This window comes from Thamnophis sirtalis, unplaced genomic scaffold, assembly GCF_051295495.1.
Source record: "Thamnophis sirtalis isolate CommonGarterSnake01/CBP01778 unplaced genomic scaffold, rThaSir2_p1.2 scaffold_6, whole genome shotgun sequence".
Taxonomy (NCBI): domain Eukaryota; kingdom Metazoa; phylum Chordata; class Lepidosauria; order Squamata; family Natricidae; genus Thamnophis; species Thamnophis sirtalis.
The window spans coordinates 116,990,998-117,018,281 of record NW_028261386.1 but is presented as its reverse complement, the minus strand read 5'-3'; the positions used below and the strand labels follow the sequence as shown (position 1 = coordinate 117,018,281).

General features: G+C 42.1%; 1 protein-coding gene across 2 annotated transcripts in view; it reads left to right on the top strand.

Annotated features, from left to right (window-relative positions):
- The window catches only part of HTR1E (5-hydroxytryptamine receptor 1E), a 36,541-nt gene extending 9,257 nt beyond the window's left edge, over window positions 1–27,284 (top strand). The window contains exons 2-3 of one of the 2 annotated variants that reach the window (XM_087718788.1): window positions 14,903–15,044; window positions 25,794–27,284. In XM_087718788.1, the coding sequence (XP_087574914.1) occupies window positions 25,932–27,026 (1,095 nt within the window). In that variant the 5' untranslated portion in view covers window positions 14,903–15,044; window positions 25,794–25,931 and the 3' untranslated portion in view covers window positions 27,027–27,284. The remainder of the gene's footprint in view (window positions 1–14,902; window positions 15,045–25,793) is intronic. The other variant, XM_087718787.1, reaches the window with a different exon arrangement.

Genomic DNA, 27,284 nt, shown 5'->3' with positions numbered 1-27,284 from the left:
TAAACCATTGTTACATGAATGGCCGTAAGTTGGGACCACTGTAGAAGAAAAAGAAAAATAGAGAATGGGTTTATTAATGTTGTACAATATTATGGGGTATTTTACATGGTTTAATTGAAATAAAAACAATATCCATTTGATATGGAAAGGGTTGAAACCATTAGATATTCTAAGTTTCAATGGCCAGTTATAGGAACATTAAAGAAAACCCAGAACTTCAAGGTGAATATGAGCTTCCATTGCCTTGACAACCTGAATTGCTGGGATTCAAAGAGATTATAAATCAAGATGAGGACAATTATATCTTAATAGCTTGCCTGCTAAGGTTTTGAAATAATTCAATTTGAATTTGTTTTTCTGGAGACAAAATGATTCATTTGGTCAAAATAATATATCCACCAGGATGTCACTGAGAGATAAGCTTTCAAGCTCAAATGATATTCAGTGTTTTTCCGGCAAATTTGTTGCCATTGGGATATCCATATGCATTCTTTGAATGGATGGAAACAAAATTATGCTTGCTGGCCATAAATGAGATAACTGGGATTGTGTGATTGTATGTACATAAAAAGGAAAGATCAACAGAAGATTTAAAACCCATGGAGAAACTTGAACAAATGTGGGCAATTAGGGATTTTAACTGTTATACTAGTTGTTTCTCCAGTTTTTTAAAAAAAATCAATTCCTACATTTATCTTGACAGGGATGCAAAACTCTCCTAGGTATTACAGCTTCTTGGCAAATAATGTACTTTTCTTTCTTTTTCACTTCAGGAAGAGAAGATAGCATTTAATGGTTAGATTCAAATTTCTGCTTGGTAAAGGAAGAAAAATAATCAAATCATGAAAAAGTATGATAATGCCTTATATAAAAAAAGAGAAGGCCTTTTCATTAAGAAAGGAAAGTTAATCAGTTGCATAGGCAACACTTGGGATGGCTTATAACCATTCTTGTAATGGCCATTTGAAGTCACAAGGACACTGAAAAAGTGATTTATGACCATTTTTCACATTTATGATCGTTGCAGCCTCTCCGTGGTCACATGATCAATAGCAATAGCAATAGCAGTTAGACTTATATACCGCTTCATAGGGCTTTCAGCCCTCTCTAAGCAGTTTACAACAATCCAGGTCCTCATTTTACCCACCTCGGAAGGATGGAAGGCTGAGTCAACCCTGAGCCGGTGAGATTTGAACAGCCGAACTGCAGAACTGCAGTCAGCTGAAGTAGCCTGCAGTGCTGCATTTAACCACTGCGCCACCTCGGCTCTAAAATCTCAGATGCTTGGCAACTGGTTCATCTTTATGACAATTGCAGTGCCTCAAAGTCATGTTATTACCTCAGAGTTACCTGACAAGGAAAGTCAATAGGTAAAGGATCTCCTCCCACATATGTGCTAGTCGTTATGCTAGCCTTGAAACAAGATATTTTAGGAAATTTCACTACTTGGCATGGCCTACTGCATAGGCCATGCCAAATTTTTCAGCTTTCAATTTCCAAATATTGGGGGTGCTCAAAAGGTGTGACATGCCTTGGGGATTGTCAAGATGTTTTGTTTACTTCAATATAATTTAGATATGCTTGGTAAATAACTACATAAATATCATCATTTTAACATGTTGTTTGTTTGATGCAGTGATTTATTTATTTACAGAACCTATGCTGCTGCCTATCTGCTATGAACCTAGGTAGCTCAAACGGAAGCATACAAGGGCACCTTTCCCCCCAGGTATCAGGTCAAACAGCCCTCCAGCTCAACCCCAATCCTAGCCCAATGCTTGGGGGAAGGCAGGTCTTACTGTTTTACTGTTTATTAGGATTTGTATGCCGCCCACTCTCGAGAGACTCGGGGCGGCTTACAGATAAACAGGGAGGGGGAACATATAAAAATTAAAAAGAACAGACATTAAAAATTACACAACATTCATGTATCTTAGGATGGAGCTGGATGAAATCAAATCAACCCACAGGCCTGCTGGAACAGCCAGGTTTTAATCGCTTTGCGGAAGGCCGGGAGAGTAGTAAGGGTCCGGATCTCCACGGGGAGATCGTTCCATAGGACCGGAGCTGCTACAGAGAAGACCCTCCCTCGGGGAGTTGCCAGCCGACATTGCCCGGCAGATGGAATCCGGAGGAGGCCTAATCTGTGCGATTTTATAGGTCTCTGGGAGGTAAATAGCAGGAGGCGGTCTCTCAGGTAGCCAGGTCCTAAACCATGTAGGGCTTTAAAAGTAACGACTAGCACCTTGAAACATGTCCGGAGACCAATGGGAAGCCAGTGCAGCTCGCGGAGGATAGGTGTAACGTGGGTGTACCTAGGTACCCCCACAATCGCTCGCGTAGGGATCAGAAGTGGTATTCAGCAGGTTCTGATCAGTTCTGGAGAACCAGTAGCGTAAATTTTCAGCAGTTCGGAGAACTGATAAATACCACCTCTAACTGGCCTACCCCCATCTATTCTCTGCTTCCCAAGCCCCAGCTGATCGGGAGGAAATAGGGATTTTGCAGTAACCTTCCCCTGGAGTGGGGAGGGAATGGAGATTTTACAGTATCTTCCCCCTGCCACGCCAACCCAGCCAAGCCACGCCCACCAAGCCACGCCCACAGAACTGGTAGTAAAAATTTTTGAATCTCACCACTGATAGGGATCCCTCTGATCAAAGGTGGGAGGCAGTTCCAAAGGGAGGGGCAACCACCAAGAGGTCCTATCAGATGGCAACATTTAAGGGAGGGGTCTGGACTGTACCCACCCTATCTAATCTAATGGGATGGGCAGGTGCCTTTAGGGAAAGGTAGTCCCACACTTCCTAGATGAGCCTCTTTCACTCCAGTTTTTGCCTCCCCGCCCCTCCCAAAAAAAGGGACTTCCCCATTGGTTGTGTTTCCCACACACATTAACTCCAAAGTTAGTAGCTCGGTTATTACCTCAGATAACACTGCAAACATTTGATCATAACAACACATTCTGGTAACTGCAGCACTCTGCAGTAAGACAACTTGTGTGGCCAAGCTCAAACAACTTTATGAGAGATAAAATGATGAAAATGTGGTGTGGAAAGGACCGACGGTTTTGATTGTTCTATCATATTTCAGCATTTGAAATTATACAGATGGGGTAGTTCAGAACTATAGATCAGTGGTCTCCAACTGATAGATCACCTATCCTTATCCTTGATTTTCCTAATGAAGAAATATGACAACTCATAAAATGCTCCAAATAAGAGAGGTATTCTTTGGGTCGTAAGGATGAATGAGATTCTTTCCATCCATATAAACCAGAAGTGGTATTCAGTAGGTTCTGACCAGTTCTTGAGAAGCGGCAGCGGAAATTTTGAGTAGTTCGGAGAACCGGTAAATACTAGTACTGGTATCGGACCTGGGTACTTGAGAGACCGCCTCCTGCCAATTACCTCCCTAAGACCTATCAGATCCCACAGATTAGGCCTCCTCCGAATTCCATCTGCCAGCCAGTGCCGACTGGCAACCCCTCAGGGGAGGGCCTTCTCTGTGGCTGCTCCGGCCCTCTGGAACGATATCCCGGTGGAGATCCGGACCCTCACCACCCTCCCGGCTTTCCACAAAGCCACTAAGACCTGGTTGTCCAGCAGGCCTGGGGCTGATGAATTTCCAGCCCCATTTGAACCTGCGACTGTTGTTCTATTTTAATTTCTTTGTCTTTTATTTTTCTTATTTGTATCCCCTTCCCCCTGGGTTGTTAGCCGCCCTGAGTCTCTCGGGAATAGGGCGGCATACAAATTGAATAAACTACAAGTAACTACTACTATCTCTGACTGGCCCCATCCCCATCCATTCTCTGCCTCCCAAGTCCCATCTGATTGGGAGGAAATGGGGATTTTACAGAATCTTTCCCTGCCACACCTACCAAGCCACACCCACCAAGCCACAGAACTGGTAGTAAAAAAATTGAATCCCACCACTGATATAAACATGTTTTTGATGTGTGGGATATAACAAGCAAACTTTTTATGTGGAAGACCACTTGGTTGGTGAAACTAGCAACTCTTGTCTGAAAATCCTGGACAACCACTGGAAACAATACTGAGATAAGAAAATCATTAGTCAGAATCGGGCCCTGTCCACACTTGCACTTATAGTAATGACTGCTTTGTCAGTACAATTTCCTTCCTTGCCTTCATGGTGTTATCTTTGACTTAAGTCACCATTAGCTGGAGTGGAATAAAAATAATCTTAGTGTTATTCTGATGCTATTTAATAATAGCCTCAAGGGAGGTAAAACCTGTCAGGCTTTGCCACACAGGTGAAATCGTGTGATCAGCAGTGTAGACATCCCAAGGTATGTTTGGGGAATGGCTCTTCTTTAGCTACTAGACAGCCTCAGTCTAAACCCTTCGTCTCGTAGGCATTTCTTATTTTATTTGCTGAATTCCTTTGAGACCAAACTCCTTCCCTCCTGCAGCCACTTCTGTTTTTGAATCAATTTTCTTTCAACAGAGTAGAATAGAACAGACTTCCAAATTGCATTTGGGGGAAGAAGTCAGGGTCCTTTCGTGCTAACTTACCAGTGATGGTCTCTTCTCTGACGATGCCAACTACTTTGAGTAATGAAACGTCTGAAAGAAAACAACCAAGCTCAGGGAATGCCAAGGGCCCCTCATTTCAATTCTGAGCTAGGGCTGTGGAGCAGGAGAACTGAAACTTACTAGCGGTTGATCGGGGGAGAGAGAAAAAACCCATAAAGGAGAATATCAGAAGCTCAGGATTCTCCTTTATGGGTCTTTTCTCTCTCCCCCGATCAACAGCTAGCAAGTTTCAGTTCTCCTGCTCTACAGTCCTAGCTTCTTGCACTCTCGTGGCAAGGTCTACCTCAGTTGTTTCTGTCTTGATGTCCTCCAGTCAAACTCTTTACTTACATTCCTCTAGGCTTGGGAGAATCCCCTGTAGGGTATTGGGAAAGGGCAGGGGTGGGCTTCAAAAATTTCAGCAACAGATTCTCTGCCCGGTTGCTGGGTGGGCATAGCCATGGTGGTCATGGCCTAGTCGGCCTCCTGCACCATGGTGTGGGGGCTGTTTTCGCCTTCCCCAAGCTCCGGAGGCTTTTCTTGAGCCTCTGGGAAGACAAAAAACCCTTCCCCCAGGCTCCGGAGGCTGTCCAAAGGCCAGATTTAGGACCTAAACCCCATTGAATCCAGAGGAGGAAGAGAGAGAGAAAGAGGGAGTGTGTGAGGATGGGGGATTTCCTAAACCCCATTGAATCCAGAGGAGGGAAGAGAGAGAGAAAGAGGGAGTGTGTGAGGATGGGGGATTTCCTAAACTTTAGGAAATCCCCCATCCTCACACACTCCTTCCTTCAGCCTCTTTCTCCCCTCTTTCTGGATTCGCTCCGAGGTTTTTAAAATTACCTCTTCTGTAGAGACCAGGTTATCAGCCACGTGAGACACACTCTGTATTTCTATCAGTAATCCCCTCCTCAAACAACAACAGCAGTCCGGGGCAGGGGCGGGGGGAGGGGCTGAGCTTGGACAGCCACGGAGGCAGCTGCTAGCTAGCTCCGAGAGAGAGAGGAAGAGAGAGGGGGGAGGGAGGGGCTGCTCAAGGCAACAGAAAAAGAAAAAATCTGTGAGGGAAGTCCACGGTCTCCACATGGAGTAAGTCTTCTCCTCCCTCAGCCATTGGCAATAGCTCCCAGGGATGCGCGGGCGGGAATGCACTCGTCTCGAAGAATATACACTCCCAGTTGCTAGGAGAGCCTTGGCGGCTGGAGGCTTTTTCTTTTGTAACTTTAAAAAAAATCGGGAGTTTTTTTTAAAAAACCGGGACGCGGGAAAAATTGTGAAAAAGCGTGACTATCCCGCCAAAAGTGGGCCATCTTGTCACCTTATGGGCCATTTTCTCTTTCCCTGAGCTTCCATGCAGGCCCTGTGCTTATCTCACATCCAAAACGGGCCACTTGGAGACTCCTGGGAGGGGGGGGGCAGCCAGCGATGGGATTTCGAGGTTCTACAAACCGGCCATAATGTTAGCTATGGGTTCTCCCAAACCTGGGGGAACCCATAGCAGCCCACCCCTGGGAAAGAGGCACACAGACAGAAGAAGCTCCTCATTCTTCTTGAGAGTGTTCTGCTTGATGAATGTTTTCCCCGCCGGTTGGTGATTTGCTGAAAAGGGAAAGTGACAATGCCAAAATACAGACTAGTAATAGAGACACACACATCTCAGAACATAGAATAATAGGGTGGGAAGAGACCTTGGAGTTTTCTAGTACAGCATTATTGCAGTGACTCAGAATAAGACACATTCAATAGAGTCTATATAAGGAATTATTTTGGAAACACTACATTATGTACTGATACCCTTGTATTATATTATCAGAAAAGGACAATACAATACAATAGCAGAGTTGGAAGGGACCTTGGAGGTCTTCTAGTCCAACCCCCTGCCTAGGCAGGAAACCCTATACCGTTTCAGACAAATGGCTACCCAACATCTTCTTAAAGACTTCCAGTGTTGGGGCATTCACAACTTCTGGAGGCTGTTCCACTGATTAATTGTTCTAACTGTCAGGAAATTTCTCCTTAGTTCTAAGATGCTTCTCTCCTTGATTAGTTTCTACCCATTGCCTCTTGTTCTACACTCAGGTCCGTTGGAGAATAGTTTGACTCCCTCTTCTTTGTTGCAACCCCTGAGATATTGGAACACTGCTATCATGTCTTCCCTAGTCCTTCTTTTTAGTTCATGCAACCGTTCTTCATATGTTTTAGTCACCAGACCCCTAATCATCTTTGTTGCTCTTCTCTGCACTCTTTCTAGAGTCTCCACATCTTTTCTACATCGTGGCGACCAAAACTGAATGCAGTATTCCAAGTGTGGCCTTACCAAGGCATTATATATTAACTTGATTCTTAAATAGGCGCCATGAAATCCTCACTGTCCAGTCTCTTCCCCTTTCATATTGCTGATTTTTTTCCCCGATTAATATGATTTATTGAGCTTGTCTTCTGCTTTTCAATCTTTTTTCCCAGGTTTTTATCAGCTTCAGAATGCAGAACTTAAAATAAGCTTGAAGTCTATTAGCTGAATATTACTTTCTTTCCTTTCATTTATACCTGTCACGTTTTCTTTCAAACAGAATCGCAGTTCATTCTCCACTTAACAAGAAAAGGCAGTAATAGGAACAGCCTCATACAAGCTGAGGAGGATGAATGACACTTTCAAAATTCACATTGATCATCATTCATAGATTCTGAGTATTTGCCCACTTGGGTTTACAAGGCGCCAGTAGCTTTTGAAGGAAATCCCTGAAGATTTTGTTTGGAAAATGATCATATTTAAACATTTCTATCCTTCACTGTTCTTTACTAAAGATTTTTTTTTAAAACACTGTGAATAATCCCCTGTGCTAATAGTACTTCTTTTCTTTAAACTAGACATATCCAGTTCCTGCAACCATTCTTCATATGTTTTAGTCTCCAGTCCCCTAATCATCTTTGTTGCTCTTCTCTGCACTCTTTCCAGAGTCTCCACATATCTTCTACATTGTGGCGACCAAAACTGAATGCAGTATTCCAAGTGTGGCCTTACCAAGGCATTATAAAGTGGTATTAACACTTCACGTGATCTTGATTCTATCCCTCTGTTTATGTAGCCTAGAACGGTGTTGGCTTTTTTGGCAGCTGCTGCACACTGCTGGCTCATATTTAAATGGTTGTCCACTAGGAGACCAAGATCTCTCTCACAGTTACTACTGTTGAGCAAGGTACCACCTATACCATACCTGTGCATTTTGTTTTTCTTGCCTAAATGTAGAACCTTACTCTTTTCACCATTGAATTTTATTTTATTAGATAGTGCCCAATGTTCAAGTTTGTCAAGATCCTTCTGTATCTTAAGCCTATCTTCTGGAGTGTTGGTTATTCCTGCCAGCTTGGTGTCATCTGCAAATTTGATGAGTTCCCCATTTATTCCCTCATCCAAATCATTGATGAAGATGTTGAAGAGTACTAGGCCCAAAACAGAGCCTTGGGGTACTCCACTGCATACTTCCCTCCATGTAGATGCAGTTCCATTGAGGACTACACGTTGAGTGTGGTTGGTCAGCCAGTTACAAATCCATCTGGTGGTGATGCTGTCTAACCCACATTCTTCTACTTTATCTAGTAGTAGGTTATGGTCTACCTTATCAAATGCCTTACTGAAATCCAAGTAAACTATATCAATGGTATTCCTTTGGTCCCCTAATTTTGTCACTTTGTCAAAGAATGCAATAAGAGTAGTCTGGCATGATCTGTTTTTGACAAACCCATGTTGGCTTTTGGCTATTACATTTAGGACAGATTTAAGCCCTTTGTACAAGGTCCCATTTCAGGTGTTTCCCCTCCTCTCCCCATTCCAGGACTAGTACTCCATTTGTGGAGTGGTCTTGTTCAAATGGTTGCTTGGTACGGTCCTTGTAATTCTCTTGCCACCACATGAAATCTTCTATTCTTAAGCTTTTCAATATCATGATTTGAAAGAGATGGTTATCTTCCTTTATTTTTAGTTCATTCTTTTATTTCTATTTTCTCGGCTGGCAGTAAGACACTTTTACGTAGCATTTTAATTCAATTCTATGGCTATTTATAGCACTTTAATATTTTAGCATTTGTGAAGTACCCAGAAAAGATAATAGCAATAACAATAGCACTTAGATTTATATACCGCTTCACAGTGCTTTTACAGCCCTCTCTAAGTGGTTTACAGAGTCAGCATATTGGCCCCAACCATCTGAGCCCTCATATTACCCACCTCGGAAGGATGGAAGGCTGAGTCAACCTTGAGCTGGTGAGAATCGAACTGCAGACAACTGGCAGCCCGCAGAAGTAGCCTGCAGTACTGCATTCTAACCACTGTGCTACCATGGCTCGCTAAATGTAAATAATGAAGTTCTAAGTTAAGAGTTCTCGATATAAGAAAAGTGTGGGAGAGGTTTACCAAGGACAAATAAGATGCAGGCGTTACTGTATACCATAAATTCCAGTTCTGAAATTAGTTTGTATGAATCCTCTGAGAAGAAATTAGGGCAGTACTTTGCCTTTGAATGATGTGCTGAGAAGGATTGCGCCTCAGTAAGTAGGCAAAGTTAAAGAAAAAAAATCTTTGATTTCATTGACATTTGTTTTAAAAGTGGAGGCATAGTTGTTATGATTATTTCTTTGGAGTGAAAATCCAAAGTGATACAACTGATTTAGAGGGAATGTATGATGCCTGGAGAACCTTCTGAAAAGTGAGAGGACATATCTCCAAGCTAGAAAATAATCCAAAAGCTGATCCCATCATGGCAATTTTAGTTGCAATCTCCATATTTACATCTAACTAGATGGTAGCACTTGATTGACCTTCTCCCAGACCAGTGTCAAAATGGGGAAGAGTTTGGGGAGCAGCATCTACACTTCTGACATCATATAGAAGGGAAATTTGATGCCATTAGTATCCATTTTTAATAACTATATTTAAGTAAAGGAAAGTAGAGATTACAGCTGGGTAAAGCAGGAGCTTACTTTTATTCTGGTTTGGAATCAATTGGTACAAATAGTATTTGGTAGAATAGGAGAGCCAATTTAAATCTCCACTTAGCCATGAAACTCTTGGCATGATTTTGGGGCAGTTTATGCCCTCAAGGAAGTGTTTTAAGGATGAATCTGGTGGAGGGAGCCAAGTGTATCACAGGATACTCTCTCTGTCATCCCTCTGATCCCATCATTTCTTTCAGACATTGAAAACTAAGCGAAGGACAAAATTCCTTTCGATAATATAAAACGATACTTCAAATGCTTCAAAGATGTAGAAAAATACATAATTACAAAGGTGTAAGTCGGGGATGTGAAACTTTATTTCATTGAGGGCCACATCAGGGTTGGGTTTAACCTCAGGGGGAGGGGCGGGAGACATGGCCAGAGTGGGCATGGCCAGCTTGACATCACTCATGTTGGGGCCGCCTGTAGTGGCCCAAGCGCTCTGCCAGAGAAAACAAAGCTCGGGAGGGCCGAGCTCCATTTTCACTGGCAGAGGGTTGCAGGAGGCCGTCACAGCCGAAAACGGGGCTCAGGAGGACTGTGTACAGACACCGCGGGCCAGTCCACCACTGGCAGAGACACCATGGGGCGGTCCTTCACTGTTTCCAGGGCGGCCCCGTAGGCCAGATATAAGCACCTTGAGATTGACACCCCTGGTGTAAGTGAACTCGAGTGTAAATTGTTTTGCCCAAAGTCTGTAGAGCAGATAATTACTACTTGTGGCAGGTACTTAATCTTAGTATCCATTCTACTACTGTAGTATCTCACTGCATGAAAAGACAAGAAACTAGTAACATCCAGGCCCATCAGCATGATAGGATAGTGGGAGCAGTAGTCCAAAAACAACAGGACACAAGTTGCCTGACCCTGCTCTAAGCTGAAGCTTTCCAGCACAATGGAAAAAATTAAGGTGATAATTAGTGGACAGAAAGAAAAGCAAAAGCCGTATTTGTAGGTGGGGTTTTTTATCCCTCATTTCCTTCTTTTCTCACTCTTTTTTGTTTTCTACTGTATGTCTTTTTGTTTGTTTTGTATATTTTACTACATTTAAAAATTCTAACTGCACACAAACACACACACACTCTTTCCAGCACAACCTAAAAGATCCACTCTATTGCAATTACTCTATTATTTTGTATTTTTTTCAAGACCATGGCATATCAAACATTAACCTCTTTTTTTTAAAAAAAAATGCCCCAAACATAGGGACTTCGATGCACCCCATCGAAGAGCTAATAGGCATCAAGAACAATTACGCAATTACAGGAGATAATTGCACTCAGCTGGTGGTCATTAGGCTCCTCTCCAGACTATAAAAAGCTACTTGTGCACATGCCCCTCTTTGTAGAAGTCAACGCAGGATTGAATGTCAGAGGACAGTACTGTCAGCTTGGCAGGCTGGATTGCTGCCAAGCCTTATCTGTGTTTCTTGCTGCCTGTGTTTGTCTGAGTTGCTGCCAAGGTCCTTATCTGTTTGTTATGCTTGGCTTTCAGCCACCGAGGTTTTGGTGTCTTGCTATTAAAGTACATTCCAGTTAAGCTTGTCTCGGCAGTCGTTACTGGACGGAGGAGGGGGTCAGAACACCATAGCAGCAGAAAGCAGCAATCATTGGGTGACCTTTGTTGAGAAGCTGGACAATGTAAATAAGTGCCACCGCATTGCGCTCAGAGATGGAATTGCTGGACCTGCTTTTGCTCACAGGCTAATCCCAGCTGTGTCGGGACTTTTCAGTGATCTTATTTTTCCTAATCTTGCATTAGATGGGAAAAAGAATGAATGGTATCTGTTGTGACCCAGCAGGAGCCGTTGGAGCTGCCACCAGATTCCGACAGTGAGGGTTCCTATGAGTCGGCTCTGGAGGATGTGGAGGACCCTGGACAGGGTTCCGATTCCGAGCAGGGCGCAGAGAGGATGGCTGGCCACCAGGAGGCACCTGAGCCTGGGATCAGTGGGGAGGAGACAAGGGAGAGTGAGCCGGAAGCCAGTAGTGAGTTGTTCCTGGATGCACGCCATCGAAGAGCTACTAGGCGTCAAGAACAATTACGCAATTACAGGAGATAATTGCATTCAGCTGGTGGTCATTAGGCTCCTCTCCAGACTATAAAAAGCTACTTGTGCACATGCCCCTCTTTGTAGAAGTCAACTCAGGATTGAATGTCAGAGGACAGTACTGTGAGCTTGGCAGGCTGGATTGCTGCCAAGCCTTATCTCTGTTTCTTGCTGCCTGTGTTTGTCTGAGTTGCTGCCAAGGTCCTTATCTGTTTGTTATGCTTGGCTTTCAGCCACCGAGGTTTTGGTGTCTTGCTATTAAAGTACATTCCAGTTAAGCTTGTCTCGGCAGTCGTTACTGCACGGAGGAGGGGGTCAGAACAGATATCTATAGTGTCACATGTCACCCCGTGCCCCCACGCTCCCCCCTCCCCCATGCACACACGCCCAACCCCCCTGTGTCCTGTTTTGGGCCAAGCAGCCTTCCATCTCCTGGGAGCAAAAATGGGTCAGGGGCTTGCACTGCCCCCCCCCATGCATGCATGGCAGAGACACAAAAATCTGGCTGGTGGTAGTATGTGGGCATGGACAGTGGAGCTGAGTTGAACTCTGCGCGCCACTTGCATGCCAGGACCCCCACACACACCTTGAGGGGTGTTAGGAGTGTCTTACCCCCACAGTATTTTTCTCCAGAGAGTAAGTAATCTGTGTACCAAGTTTGGTTGAAATTGCTCAAGGCATTCCAGAGATATGCAGGAACATATACACACATACACACACAGCGCCATTTTTATATACTGTATATAGATTATATTTATAACTTGTGGTTCTTCCAGGAGCTGAAAGTTTGGAGCACAGAAACTTGCCTGGGCACAGGAGACATTTTCATTGCTACGAAGCAGCTGGATGTGTTGCTACAAAATAATTTGCCACTAAGCTTTCTGAAAAGCATTGCAATCTCCCCCTCTTAAGTCACAGTGATGTGCTGAATTGCCTTAATGAAGATTTCAATGGCACTTTGTGTGGAATATAGGTTCTGCAGCAGAGCAGCACTTGGCATGAATCCCACAATGATTCTCACAAGAGGTCAGGGCACACCTGCCGATTGCTTGTACTGTGAAACACAGTTTAAGAAATGCTAGGACGCCTGTAGAGCTTTGCTACATCTTGGTCCAGCTCTCCTTATAGTAGACAACACATACATCTGTATTTGGTTCCCTCTTCATCACAATGCGGGGATCCTTGTCCTATCAGATTCAAAATATATAAAGGAAAAGTTTTTGTCAAAGACTGACTTTGACCATCTTTATTATTAACTTGGAAAATTATATACAATATTTAGTTTTCAACATTTTCTTGCATTTTTTAAATGCGTAACAAAAACTGGAGATAGTGGGTTGTGGAAACAAAGTACAATACCATTCTGTGCATAATAACTAGTTCCATTGAGTTCAGTTAGATGTACTCCCTGGTATGGGAACATATTATTGCTTGCAGCATAAACCTATCGTTACGTTGCTTCCAGTACTCATTGGGCTATAAGCTTCCCTGGTGGCCCCTTAGGAAACCCCCCACATTTCAGCTTTCTGTGAAAAGTCAAGTGTAATTCTATTATTTCATTCTGGTTTACAGAGGGAAAAAGGTATTTGATCACACAGTAATTAGTTTCATGGGACCTGCAGGTTAGCTTGCAAAGCAACATGAGACTAAACTTTCAATCCAAGTTACTCGTTGATATGTTACATTGATTGCAATATTGGAGATTATTTGTGTACTCAATTCTCCCCTTCCGTGGGACTAAGGGTACAATTATGTTACTCCTAGTGGAAGGAACTAGTGTTGTTGAGAGGCAATGATGTGCTTCAAAGAACACAGAAGCCTCTGCCTGTAAATCCTCTTTTTCCTAGGATAATTGGATTGCCCCATGAAAGTAACTTGTCATTCCAGGAAAAGATACTTTTCAGAATAGTAATCAGGCACTGTCTAAAAGCTTTTGTATTCTCTAAAGCAAATTTTTGCCTTTGAATTCAGAGTCCTACACCAGTGTTTCTCAACTTCAACAGTGTTGATATATGGACTTCAATATTGGAGAATGCTGAGAGTTGAAGTCCACATATTTTAATGTTGCTTAGGTTGAGAAACATGGTATTATTAGGCACAATTCAAACATGTATTGGGCATATTTATATAAAGTGGGTGTCATGTTGGGATCTTGTCTGGCAACAAAATAGCTTCCCTCATAGACAAGACCTGGCAATTCTTCAATATCAGATTAACCTGTCTCCCCATCCACTGTCTCAGGATGGTTCGCAGTCTCTGTTTCCTATTAATTCATTCATTCATCCTTTTGTATGTTCATTAATTAATTAATTAATTCGTTCATTCTGTAAAACTAATTTTAATTTTGGAAGAAAGAATCTGGTGGCACTAAGGAGATGCCTGGAGACACATTAATGTCTGCGGGTATGGCTTGTTTTAGGTATTTTCAAAACAACTTGTAAAGATCACATGATTGATTTGCTTTGTATAAAATATGATTTGGCAAATTTAAATAGCTAGAACTTGTGATGGCTTATAAACTACTTTCTATTTGCTTTTCAGAGTCGAACTCTTATAGATAAGCAACTATACAAAGTGTGCCTTTCTATGCAACACCTTGTCTATTATAGCTAAGCCAAGGTTGACTCAACCTTCCATCCTTCTGCGGTCAGTAAAATGAGGACCCAGATTGTTTGGACAGTATGCTGACTCTGTAAACCACTTAGAGAGGGCTGTAAAGCACTGTGAAGTGGTATATAAATCGAAGTGCTATTGCGTTCTACCTAAGCAAAACAAAAAAACCCCATAGGTTACAGAAATGCGGTGCCTGTCCTTCTCTTCTCCCAAATGTTTAAATATTTGGGGTGTTGGGTCTAAATTTCATTTCATTTCATTTCATTTCATTGAGTTTGTATGCTGCCCTATTCCCGAGAGACTCAGGGCGGCTAACAATAAAAAAGGGAGGGGATACAAAAAATAAATAAAAACAACAATTTAAAATTCTACAACAGCCGTAACCTCGAATGGGGCTGGATAGTTCAACAGCCCCAGGCCTGCCAGAACAGCCAGATCTTAATTGCTTTGCGGAAGGCCTGAAGGGTAGTAACGGTCCGGATCTCCACGGGGAGATCGTTCCAGAGGGCCGGAGCAGCCACAGAGAAGGCCCTCCCCCGAGGAGTCGCCAGCCGACATTGGCCGGAAGATGGAATTTGGAGGAGGCCCAGTCTGTGGGATCTAATAGGTCTTTGGGAGGTAACTGGCAGGAGGCAGTCTCTCAAGTACCCATAAATAAAATGTTCTGTGGGTAATGTCATTTTTATATATGCAATTTTCTATTTTCTAGGCTAGAGCTACAACTTTCATTATGTTCCTAATTCTGAATGCTGGAGGGTTTATTTTCGATGTCAGAGAATCTTATTTGGACATAAACCGAGTATATGGAACAAACATGGGACTCAAAAAAGCCATCCAAAAAGCAAAAGAAAGTGAGTCTTTTTAGGGGGAAAGCAATAACCAAGATGCAAATATTGACTCTGATAAAAGCAGAGTGCATTTGCTCCTGTTTAATTTTCATAGCATAATTATTATTTCTCTATTAATTTGGATTGCATTTTTTGTCCCCGAGGTGAATTCGTTCAGATTTCCCAGTTCTGAGTTAAATATTTGTATTTGACATGTGTCTAATCAATAAGAGAGAGATGCTGTGATGGATCTGTAGGGCTAGGATTAGTGTCGTATTTAAAATACAGCCATCTGTAAAGTTAAGAAATGCCTCGTTACTGTAGGTTTAGGTTTATTAGGTTTAGGTTTATTAGATTTATATGCCGCCCTTCTCCCAAGGACTCGGGGTGGCGTACAACATTAAAAGAAACACATAATACAAAAGTTTAAAAAAATTAAATAGAATATCCCAAAGAAACCCAATTAGAATTGACAATAACATTTTTTTAAAAAATTCGAATTAAAATTTACAATGATCAATAATTTATTTTGTTTTGTTCAGGCCAGGCTGGCTTGCTGGAAAAGCCAACTTTTTAGGGCACGTCGGAAAGACCGGAGGTCGGGGATTATACAAAGCTCCGGGGGCAGCTCATTCCAGAGGGAAGGCGCTCCCACAGAGAAGGCTCTCCCCCTGGGGGTCACTAGCCAACACTGTCTGGCCGATGGCTGGCTGAGGAGGCCAACTCTGTGGGATCGCACTGGATGGTGGGAGGCTACCGGTGGCAGTAGGTGGTCTCGCAGGTACCCTGGGCCTAAGCCATGGAGCGCTTTAAAGGTCATAATTAGTACTTTGAATCGCACCCGGAAGACAACCAGCAACCAGTGCAGGCCGCCTAAAAGGGGTGTAATTCTGGACCAGTTGAAGCCTCTGGGTGCTCTTCAAGGGCAGCCCCATGTAGAGAGCATTACAGTAGTCCAGGAGAGAAAGGACGATGGCGTGAGCGACTGTGCACAGAGCATCCCGATCCAGGAAGGGGCGCAACTGACGTACCAGGCGAACCTGGTAAAAGGCCCCCCCGAGTCACGGCCGTCAGGTGTTCTTCTAAACTAAGCCGCGTATCCAGGAGGAGGCCCAGATTGCGGGCCCTCTCTGAGGGGGCTAAAATTTCTCCCACTAACATCAAAGATGGAACAAGATGCACAAATCGGGATGACGGAAACCACAGCTACTCAGTCTTGGAGGGATTGAGCTTGAGCCTGCTCCTCCTGTAGCTAGATACCATTTACTAATGGTTTGTTTATGGCGTAGATTCTAACTCAGACAGAGGGGTTAGAAAGTCATGAGAAGTGTACACTGCCTACTGCAAGGCAGGCACTAAATAAACATTAAATGGTTAATATGGCACTATAATACAGAGGCGTGAATGGTTATCATTCCTGCGTAGGAAGGTGATAAGAGGGTATGGAGCAAATATTTGACGTCACTGTATCCACCTGCTCTGGTTGTATATACAATAACCCGAAGCACAGTAGTTATGCAGCAAACAAGTTGTTGATTAAAAAAACAAGTTGAAGGGCATGTCCCAGTAACCTTAAAGTTAGTGACCAATATAATTCTTTTATCACTTTACAATTTTTTTAATTCATGTGTTCCATCGATGCAATACTAAATCATGGAGATTATCTCCCCGTGAGCTAAGTTGGTCTGTGCAATAAATTTATATGCATGCATACTTACATCAGTTTTGAAATCAAGTCCTAGTGAAGTTGCAGAGAGAGAACAAGGTGGCAGAGCCCTGCAGGAGCAGAATGGACAAAATCAATGTCCTGATTTCCAAAATAAAGCTTGACATTTGGGTTAGCTTCACAGAAATTCAATACCTTTTCCTGTATATGCAGTACATATGTACAAGAGGAAAATGACATAAATCAATTCAAACAAAATGGCAAGGCAGTGGAAAACCACATTCAGTTAAAATAAAGCAATGGGACATGGACACTGAGTATATGGATCCCAGCATATCAACACATGGATTCCCAAAAAGCCCTCTTATAAAAACTATCCCAATTATTTTCATTGCAGTCCCACCAGGCACGTGGAGCAGAGGTGGGTTCCTACCAGTTCGCACCTATTCGGTAGAACTGGTTCGTCAAATCTACCGAACCGGTTAGAAGAGGTTCCACCAGTGGACCCGGAAAGCAGGCCACACCTACAGAAGAGGTTCCAAAAAATTTTGAAACCCACCACTGGCAAGGATCTTGTAACTCGACAGCTTTAAGACTTGCATGCTTCAATGCCAGAGTTTCTGAATAGCTACTTGGACCGACCTAAGTACTAATTCATAATTTCATATCTGGTCACATGGGCAGCAAGCCACTCCCGCAAAGGAGGCCACACCCACAGAGTAGGTTCCAACAATTTTTGAAACCCACCACTGATGTGGAGATAGATAGATGATAGATAGATAGATAGATGATAGATAGATAGATAGATAGATAGATAGATAGATAGATAGATAGATAGATAGATAGATAGAGGTATAGATACGTGTGTGTGTGTGTGTGTGTGTGTGTGTGTGTGTGTGTATCGATAGCACTTAGACATATACTGCTTCACAGTCCTTTACAGTATAGTTTGCTATCAATTTTTATCTAGTACTTATGTAGCTTCTGGTTAATGCAATAGCAAAGGGTATTTTGAAGTGTTTAAAATGTTCTCTTTTTCAAAGTGATCTCAGTTTTTCTCTTTTTCACAGGATGTTTGTTTGCAGTGTTTTGGATGTATTGCGATAAAACTTTTAGAAATCTTTTATGCAGTGTCTGAACAGAGCAGCATGAATTATCTACGGTTTAACTACTTTATTAGAGTCTGTTCTGCATGGACACAAACATCCATTCACATGTCCACAATATACATACCAAAAGGGAAGAAAAGTGCAGGTAAGAGCCATGGTGGCGCAGTGGTTAGAATGCAGAATTGCAGGCTAATTCTGCTGACTGCCAACTGCCTGCAGTTTGGCAGTTCGATCCTAACTGGCTCAAGGTTGACTCAGCCTTCCCTCCTTCCTAGGTCAGTAAAATAAGGACCCAGATTGTTTGGGCCAATATGCTGACTCTGCAAACTGCTTAGAGAGGGCTGTAAAGCATTGTGAAGTGTTATATAAGTCTAAGTGCTATTGCTATTGCTAATTCTCAATTAACAATGACTATTGAGCCTGGAATTGCCCTTGCCACTGTAAGTGACTTAGTTCTAAAGTATGACATCATATGACTGCACTGCTTAGCAATGGCAATTCTGGCAGTCCCCCAGATGCTGAATTTAAGCAATCATTGTGCAGGTCATTAAGAAAAGACTTCATGTCCTTGCGACTTCCAGCTGGGAAGTTGGCAGGTCACATGGGAAATTGCTCTCATGTGACCATGGTATGAGGTGACAGCCAGAGATCTGAGAACCAGTCATGAATTCTCTTTCTTCATTGTATGTTTGAACAGTCACTGAACAGTGGATGTAAGTCAAAGGCTACCTGTATAGAGAAAGCGAAAACACCAGTGTTGGGTTGCCTGTGCTCTACATGGGGCTGCCCTTGAAGAGCATCCGGCGACTTCAGCTAGTTCAGAATGCGGCTGCGCGAGCGATTGTGGGTGCACCTCGGTTCACCCACATAACACCTATCCTCCGCGAGCTACCTGTCGATCTCCGGGTGCGCTTCAAGGTGCTGCTTACCACCCATAAAGCCCTCCATGGTAGTGGATCTGGATACTTGAGAGACCGCCTTCTGCCAATTACCTCCTCGCGACCAATTAGATCACATAGATTAGGCCTCCTCCGAGTTCCATCTGCCAGTCAGTGCAGACTGGCAACTACGCGGAGGAGAGCCTTCTCGGTAGTAGCTCTGACCCTTTGGAACGATCTCCCCGTGGAGATTCGTACCCTCACCACCCTCCAGACCTTCCGCAAAGCCCTTAAGATCTGGCTATCCCGTCAGGCCTGGGGTTAAAGTTGTAACTCACCCCCACCCGAATGGTATGAATGTTGTGTTCTATTTTAATTATGTATTGTTCTTATGTGTCACTGTTTGTATTCCCTTCCCTATGAGTTGTAAGCCGCCCTGAGTCCCCCCCCAGGGAAAAGGGCGGCCTATAAATAAACTTTAAAACTAAAACTAAAAAAACTAAAAAGCCTGCAGTACACGCCGGTATGGGCATACCGGAGCCCACCCGGAGCACCAGGTACCGTTGTGGTATGGTGCTCCGGAGGGCCCTCCCGCCCGCCCGAGGTCCTTACTTGTCCTTTAAGCCTTTGCCGCTTCCGCACACGGACACGGTGCGTATGGCACCTGCGCAACGCTCCACCGAGCAGCTGAAGCATCGCGGAGGTGTCGCAGGTAGGTACAATGCATGCTCCCACCACACGCGTCCATGTGGGTGATGCCAAGCCTGTTCCAACCGTACCTGTTGGAAAGGGATTTGGAACCCACCACTGGAAAAAATACCCTTCTCCTCCATTGACCAAATGAATTAAAGGGAGGTGTGAGATTCTGGAGGGCTTTTTTGTTGCTTTTCCGGTTCCATCACAAAACTGCGGTAGACAAAAGCACGCTTGACGAAAGCGCGTACGTGACGTCATCACAGCGCGATGAAAACATCGCGCTGTGAGTGGTAAATTTAAAATTAAAGCGAAAACCTTACCCTAACCCCCCCAAACCTAACCCTAAACCTAACCCTTAACCTAACCCTAAACCTAACCCTAAACCTAACCCTTAACCTAACCCTAAACCTAACCCTAAACCTAACCCTTAACCTAACGCTAAACCTAACGCTAACCCTTAACCTAACGCTAAACCTAACCCTAACGCTTAACGTAACCCTAAACCTAACCCTTACCTTTATGTGAATCGGCTTGCTTTAATTTTATTTTAATTTCAATTTAATTTATTTTTAATTTTTTTCGTCGCACTGCTGATGACGTCAGGTACACGCTTTCGTCGAGCGCGGTTTTGTCTACTGCGGTTTTGACGGGTCACGGCTTTTCCAACACCCTCCTTCCATTTTTATGGGCCGGGACTTGTGCTGTTTCTTAGAATAAATGTTAATTCACAGTTTATTCCAGCCTTATGCCTTTTATTTTTGTTGACAGTTTCAACTACTTTTCCCAGGAAAAGAAAATCATCTGTATTTGCACTGGCCATACAATCCTTTCTTTAGTTTATTCCTGTTTTATCAGCTCAAATGAATGGTGCCAATTGATGGCTTGTTTTCTGCGGCTCTCTTATCACTTTCCCCTTGGCTTCCTTTTTCTCGTTATTTATTAATAAAAGAATAAATATACTGTAGAGCACGGTAGGTTTTAGCAAAATTGTTAGAGGACATCGAGAACAAAGAATGAATATTTATGTGTGTGGATACAAACACTTATACAGAATGCAACTATATTTCTCACAGTGCTTTGTTTTCTCCCACTGCAAGGCTACTCACTCTGTCTACTAACTCTTCCCGATCTGATAAAGCCCATGAGAAGAGCTCCCTCATGAGGACTTCCATTGAGATCCTTTTGAAATCATTTTAACAGGTTTAATATAATACTATGTTGTTTTATCTTAGATATTGTTTTAATTGCTGATTGGGAGCAACCCAGAATTCGATATTTAGATGGGTGCCACCAATATAAGTGTTTTAAATAATTGAATTAGTGTGGGAAGGCAGAGTAGCTGCCGAGCTTTGGAAGGAAGATAAAACAGCAAGATCTCTTCTGTACTTCATTTGGGTCCTTTCAACATTCAGTAGCAGCAAGAGCATCACCCTAGATATTTTCTTCTTTGAAAGACATTTCAAAAGCAAATGTCTGTCGTTAGACTGAATGGAAAAACTGGTAAAAAAATATTCAGAGCAATTTTTAAACATAACACTATTTTAGTTACCTGTTTGTCTTTGTGTGTGTGTGCGTGTGTGTGTGTGTGTATATATATATATATCACAGCTAGCCATACCCTTGCTGGGAATCGAACCTGTGCTATATTGCCTTTTAGGCAGATGTGTTAACCATTGAGCTACAGAGCTCGACTCCTTATCAGCCAGGCCAGGGTGAAAGGTATATATTTAAAGTCACAACCCCTGGTATGCCCAAATATGGGAGGAAGGTCACACTTCCGCTCTCTGTCCTTCGGCTCGTCACAAGAGACCATCCAGACAGAAACCCAATATTTTTTACTGTTGCCTTTTTGTTACATTTGTTATATTTATGCTGATAAATAAATAAAGGGAGACTAGTATAGATCTATTTCAAGCTATTTAGCTCTCATCAGCTAGCCATACCCTTACTGGGATTAGAAACTCTGCTGTATTTGGGCATACCAGGGGTTGTAACACTTAATACATACATACATACATACATACATACATACATACATACATACATACATACATACGGAGAACCTTGTGGCTTAGTGGTTAACACAACTGCTTAATATGTAATACAGCCCAGGTTCGAATCCCAGTAAGGGTATGGCTAGCTGATGAGAGCTAAATAGCTTGAAATAGATCTATACTAGTCTCCCTTTATTTATTTATCAGCACAAATGCAATATATATATATGCATGCTTTGAATACACACACACACACAGACAGAGCATTTTTTAGTATTGCGCATATGGGCGCAGCACATCCCTAAATGAACTGGCAGTAGCAGTAGCTGGAACTCACCCCTGTTCCACATCTGCTACTTGGGAGAAAGACTATTATAGATCTGGATAAAAAGTGGAAGCTGCATCACACCTTCAACAAACATACAGTATGTATTGTTAAATCTATGGTTTTCCCAGTTGTAACATATGGTTGTGAAACTGGACTGTCATAAGGCTGAACAAAAAGGAATTGATGCCTTTGAATTGAGGAGCTGGAGAATACTATGGGCCATAACAAAAAAAATATCATTAAATACCAAATGAAAAAAAAAATCACTGGAATTACCAATAGTGAACACAAAGCTTAAAGCTTGCCTCCCTTAAAATGTTATATATGGTTTTTATATTTCTGATATTTTATTGTATGCAACCCAGACACCCCTTTTGAGGGAGATGGCAATTTAAAAAAAATGATTTTGCATTCAGAACATTTATTTATTCATTGTGAAGCCTATTGATGCCTTCAAAATAAAAGGAAATCTAAAAAGGAGTAGTTAGAAGGCAGTATTTGTACACTTAAAAGAAACTGCTATGTTGATGAAATGATTTCTACTGGTCATAATAAGTGATCAGAAGTAACTGAATGATTGAACAATCATTAATCAATACCAATTGACATTATTGTATCACATGCAGAAAAAATCTCATTACTTTACTTACAGATTGTTATTGGAAGTGCTAAGAATCTGTGCCCTTTGACCTACAACCCTGTTCTCATTAACTCAGATATTGCAGGGAAGGGTATGAAATCACAGAGTTGTTTTAACATGTAAAGCAGAAGTAGGGAATTATGACCCCTCTATGACTTGAGGACTTCAACTCCCAGAATTCCTGAGCCAGTTGGCTCAAGAATTCTGGGAGTTAAAATCCACAGATTATAAAAGGGCCATAGTTCCCCATCCCTCATGAAGAAGATAATTATTTTCTCAAAATTGTTACAATTTTGAAAACCATTTGTAGAAAACCATTTGTAGAAAATGTATAAGTAGGGGAAAAAAAATAATTTACTTGCCTTTACCAAGAACTCTTCATTCCAGTTTTTTTTAAATCCTATTTTAAAAATCCTATTTTATATTTTTCCATTGAAAAGAGCCACATTGGCACGGTTAGAGTGTAGTACTGCAGGCTACTAATGCTGACTGCCAAACTGCAATTTGGCAGTTCAAATCTCACCAGGCTCAAGGTTGACTCAGGCATCCATCCTTCTGAGTTGGGTAAAATCAGGACCCAAAATTGTTTGGGGCAATATGCTGAGAAACCGCTATGTGGAGAGGGCTATGTGAAGTGGTATATAAATCTAAGTCAGTGTTTCTGAACCTTGGAGACTTGAAGTCCTGTGGACTTCAACTCCCAGAATCCCCTAGCCAGCATAGCTGTGCTGGCTGGGGGATTCTGGGAGTTGAAGTCCTGTGGACTTCAAGTCTCCAAGGTTCAGAAACACTGATCTAAGTGCTATTGCTAAAATAATGTCAATTCTTATGGGGTGAAATTAATTCTCACCATCACTGTTGATTTATAGATGGATTTGTTAAAAAAAAATAGTTTGAGCTGTTTCTTCATTCTCTCCCAATGAAGTAATTGGTTCTTCCCCAAAGAAAACACGTTCGAAGTACAAATGGTTCAATTTCAATTCCAATCCAATAGATTTTTAACAGTGGTTTCATGGAAAACGTCTTAAACTTTGCTGCTTACGGTATTAAGATTCAAGCCTGAAGTGACTTAAGGCCAAGATTTATTTATTTTTTTGTTCATGTGTTTAATTTCTATAGTCATCCATCTCAGTCCAATTGGCAGGAAACATACGTAGATATTTTAATTAATGGTTTGGGATAGGAAAGTATAAACCACTGTTTGAAGGCTAGGATTCTCTCACAATGTGGTAAATTGTGTATTTACCAGTGGAAGTTAACTTGATGGTTGTGCCTCTTGTTTTCTGTAAGTCTTGAGTTAGCAACCTGAATTAGTAGGATTTTCTTAAACAATTTGCTTCTGAAGAAGCCAGTGGAAGGAAGATAAATATATTTGTAATGTGTTGGCTACTCTGAAAGGTCTGTTTATTTGACTTGTGGAGGACAAAATCTGAGATGCAACTACTGTATTACATAACACTATGAGGCAACAATTGTCTAGTAACATCGTATTTAAGTTTATCAGAATCTATTGTACAACAGAGATTTAAGTGATATCATGACATAGGAATTGTATTGTAATGGCAACTCATTGTTGTGTTGCTGCACAGGTTCAATCACTTGAATTATAATGGGATCACCTCCCATAGACCGATTAGATCTCACAGGTTAGGTCTTCTCCGGATCCCATCTGCCAGCCAATGTCGGCTGGCGACTCCCCGGGGGAGAGCCTTCTCTGTCGCAGCTCCAGCCCTCTGGAACGACCTCCCCGTGGAGAGCCGGACCCTTACGACCCTCCCGGCCTTCCGCAAAGCCGTTAAGTCCTGGCTGCTCCAGCAGGCCGTGGGGGCTTTCGAAATATACAGCCCCACGGAAACTGTGACTGTTGTGTATTTTAAAGTGTTGTTTTGTTTATTTATCCCCTTCCCTTGTTTATTGTAAGCCGCCCGGAGTCCTTCGGGAGTGGGCGGCATACAAGACCAATAAACTCAAACTCAATGCCTAAAAGATCTTTCCTGCCCTATCAAGCTTTTCCAGGGAATCACTGATCAGAACTTTACTGCTTAGCTTGTTCGGTATATTGTTTGAAGTTGGCATTAATTCACTTTTAAAAGTTTGGCATATTGCTTTAATTTGTGTTACAGTGTTTCCTCAAAAATAAAATGGGATCTTATTTTCTTTTGATCCCTGAAATAAGCACTTGGCCTTATTTTCAGGGAGGTCTTATTATATTTGAGGTGCAGGAGGCAGCAAGCATGGTCACCTCACGGCTGCTGCTGTGTTGCAATGTTTTCGGGGGAGGATTTATTTTCAGGGGAAGGCTTATTTTAGCACATGCGCTCAAAAGCCTAATTGGGCTTATAAAGAGGATATATAATGTATTAATACAGATGGATTCGGAAACAGAATTAGTTAAAGATTGTATGATAAAATGGGCTCAAAATATTGAAGAACCAATAATGTTGGATACATGGGAAAGAATCTGGGTAAGAAATGTGAAATTTACACAAGCTCAAAATCTGAGAGAAAATTTTTACAAGATGTTCTATAGATGGCATTTAGATCCTAAAAAGTTGGCTTCTATGTATCTGAATGTACAGCCTAAATGTTGGAGGTGTGGTTCTCTTGATGCTACATATTATCATATATGGCGGACCTGCCAAAAGGTTAAGGCATTCTGGATAAAAATATGGTAGATTATGCAAAATATCTTTAAAAGAAGGATAAAGTTTACTCCTCAGTTATTTTTACTAGGTATATGTACTGACTTTACAGTGGTAGAGACTAACTTGATTCTGCACCTAATAACGGCAGCATGACTGTTGGTGGCGCAATACTGGAAGAAGGAAGACTTGCCTACAATTCAAGAATGGACATTGAAAGTCACAAACTTAGCCGAGATGGCTAAAATATCGGCATATCTTAAAGATCACTCAAATGAGAGATATAAACGAGACTGGAAAAAATGGATTGACTATATACAAAATAAATACGGGACCAAGAAACTCCAGTTAGCCTATGCTTAAGATCAGAAATGATTTAAATTGTTTAAAGTTAGTTCAGCAAGAAGAAGCTAAGGTCAATGTAGAATGTCATTAATTTCTTTATTTCTTTTTTCTCAATAGATTTTAGACTGTGTTTGTTAAAAATCCATACCGTGTACGGGTTCTGGGAAGTCGGGGGGGAGGAGGAGGGGGTAGGGGGGGTGAAGGGAGGGAGGGGCATACAAAAAAATTTATACTTCGATGTTTTAATGATTGACGAATGATGAAATATTTGTGTTTTAAAAGAAATAAAACCGTTGAAATAAAAGAAAAAAAAGCCTAATTGGGCTTATTATCCAGAGAGGTCTTATTTTCAGGGAAACAGGGTATATTTTGCACCACTGGGTTACATGTTGTTTTTAACAGAAGTAGCTTTTAATGTTGTAAAATTAAATGAAACCAGATGATCTATTATTAATAAGTATATTTCATCTTCCAGGAAATCAGAAAGCTAACAGACAAAGTGCTTCAATCTGGAACCCATGGGAAGTACGGATGTCAAATTTCAAATCTGGAGTAGTTGTGGTAATTTTGGAATGGAGAAATTTTAAACCCAACTCCCAGAAGGCCGCCGAAGATGAATCATACTAACTACACTTCAGAAGCCAACATGGCTACGAAATCTAAAACTGTCACTGAAAATTTGCTAATTACCTTGTCTCTCTCCATAATTACAACCCTGACCATGCTACTGAATTCTTCTGTTATTTCAGCAATCTGCACAACGAAGAAGCTCCACCAGCCAGCCAACTACCTTATATGCTCACTGGCCCTTACAGATCTGCTTGTTGCTATTCTAGTGATGCCCTTGAGCATTGCCTATATAGTGATGGACAGATGGATCTTGGGATACTTCCTCTGTGAGGTATGGCTGAGCATAGACATGACCTGCTGCACGTGCTCGATACTCCATCTTTGTGTCATTGCCTTGGATAGATACTGGGCGATTACAGATGCTATTGAATATGCCAGGAAAAGGACTGCCAAGAGAGCTGGCATTATGATCTGCACCGTATGGGCAATATCGATTTTCATCTCAATGCCTCCATTGTTCTGGCGAAACCACCGTAACAGCAGCAATTCCAGTGACTGCCAGATCCAACACAGTCATATCATTTATACCATATATTCCACATTCGGAGCGTTTTATATCCCGCTCACCCTCATTCTGATTGTCTACTACAGAATCTATCATGCAGCAAAGAGCCTGTATCAAAAACGTGGGTCAAGCAGGCATCTCAGCAGCCGAAGCACCGACAGCCAAAACTCTTTTGCCAGTTGTAAACTCACGCAGACATTTTGCATTTCAGACTACTCCATGTCCGATCCCACCACGGAATTTGATAGGATCCAGTTTTCGGTCAGGAGTCCTCCTTTTGACCACGATCCAGATTTGGTTGGGGACCGCCAACAGATTTCCAGTGTCAGGGAGAGAAAGGCCGCCCGCATCCTTGGCCTCATTTTAGGTGCATTCATTTTATCTTGGTTGCCATTTTTTATTAAGGAGCTGGTTGTGGGCCTTGGGATATGTTCCGTCTCGCCCGAGGTTGCTCACTTTTTGACATGGCTTGGCTATGTGAATTCTCTTATCAATCCTCTGCTGTATACTAGCTTTAATGAAGATTTTAAGTTTGCCTTTAAAAAACTCATCAAATGTTGGGAACACCCTTGAAACAACCCTGCATAATGTTGTTCGACTTTATTGGTCTTAACTATATGGAAAGAAACAATGCCATCTAGAAACCTTGGTTTATTTCAGAAGGAAGAGAGGTTGGATTATTTAAGAAAAAGGACATTTCCCATTTTACTTCTCTTTCAGCTTAACTTTTTTCTCTGTTGCCTGTAAATCTGTCAAACTGTTTCTACCTCCTTGTATCATGAGTATGTAAGTTTCTATTCTATGAGTTTCAAATATACTTTATTACGGGCA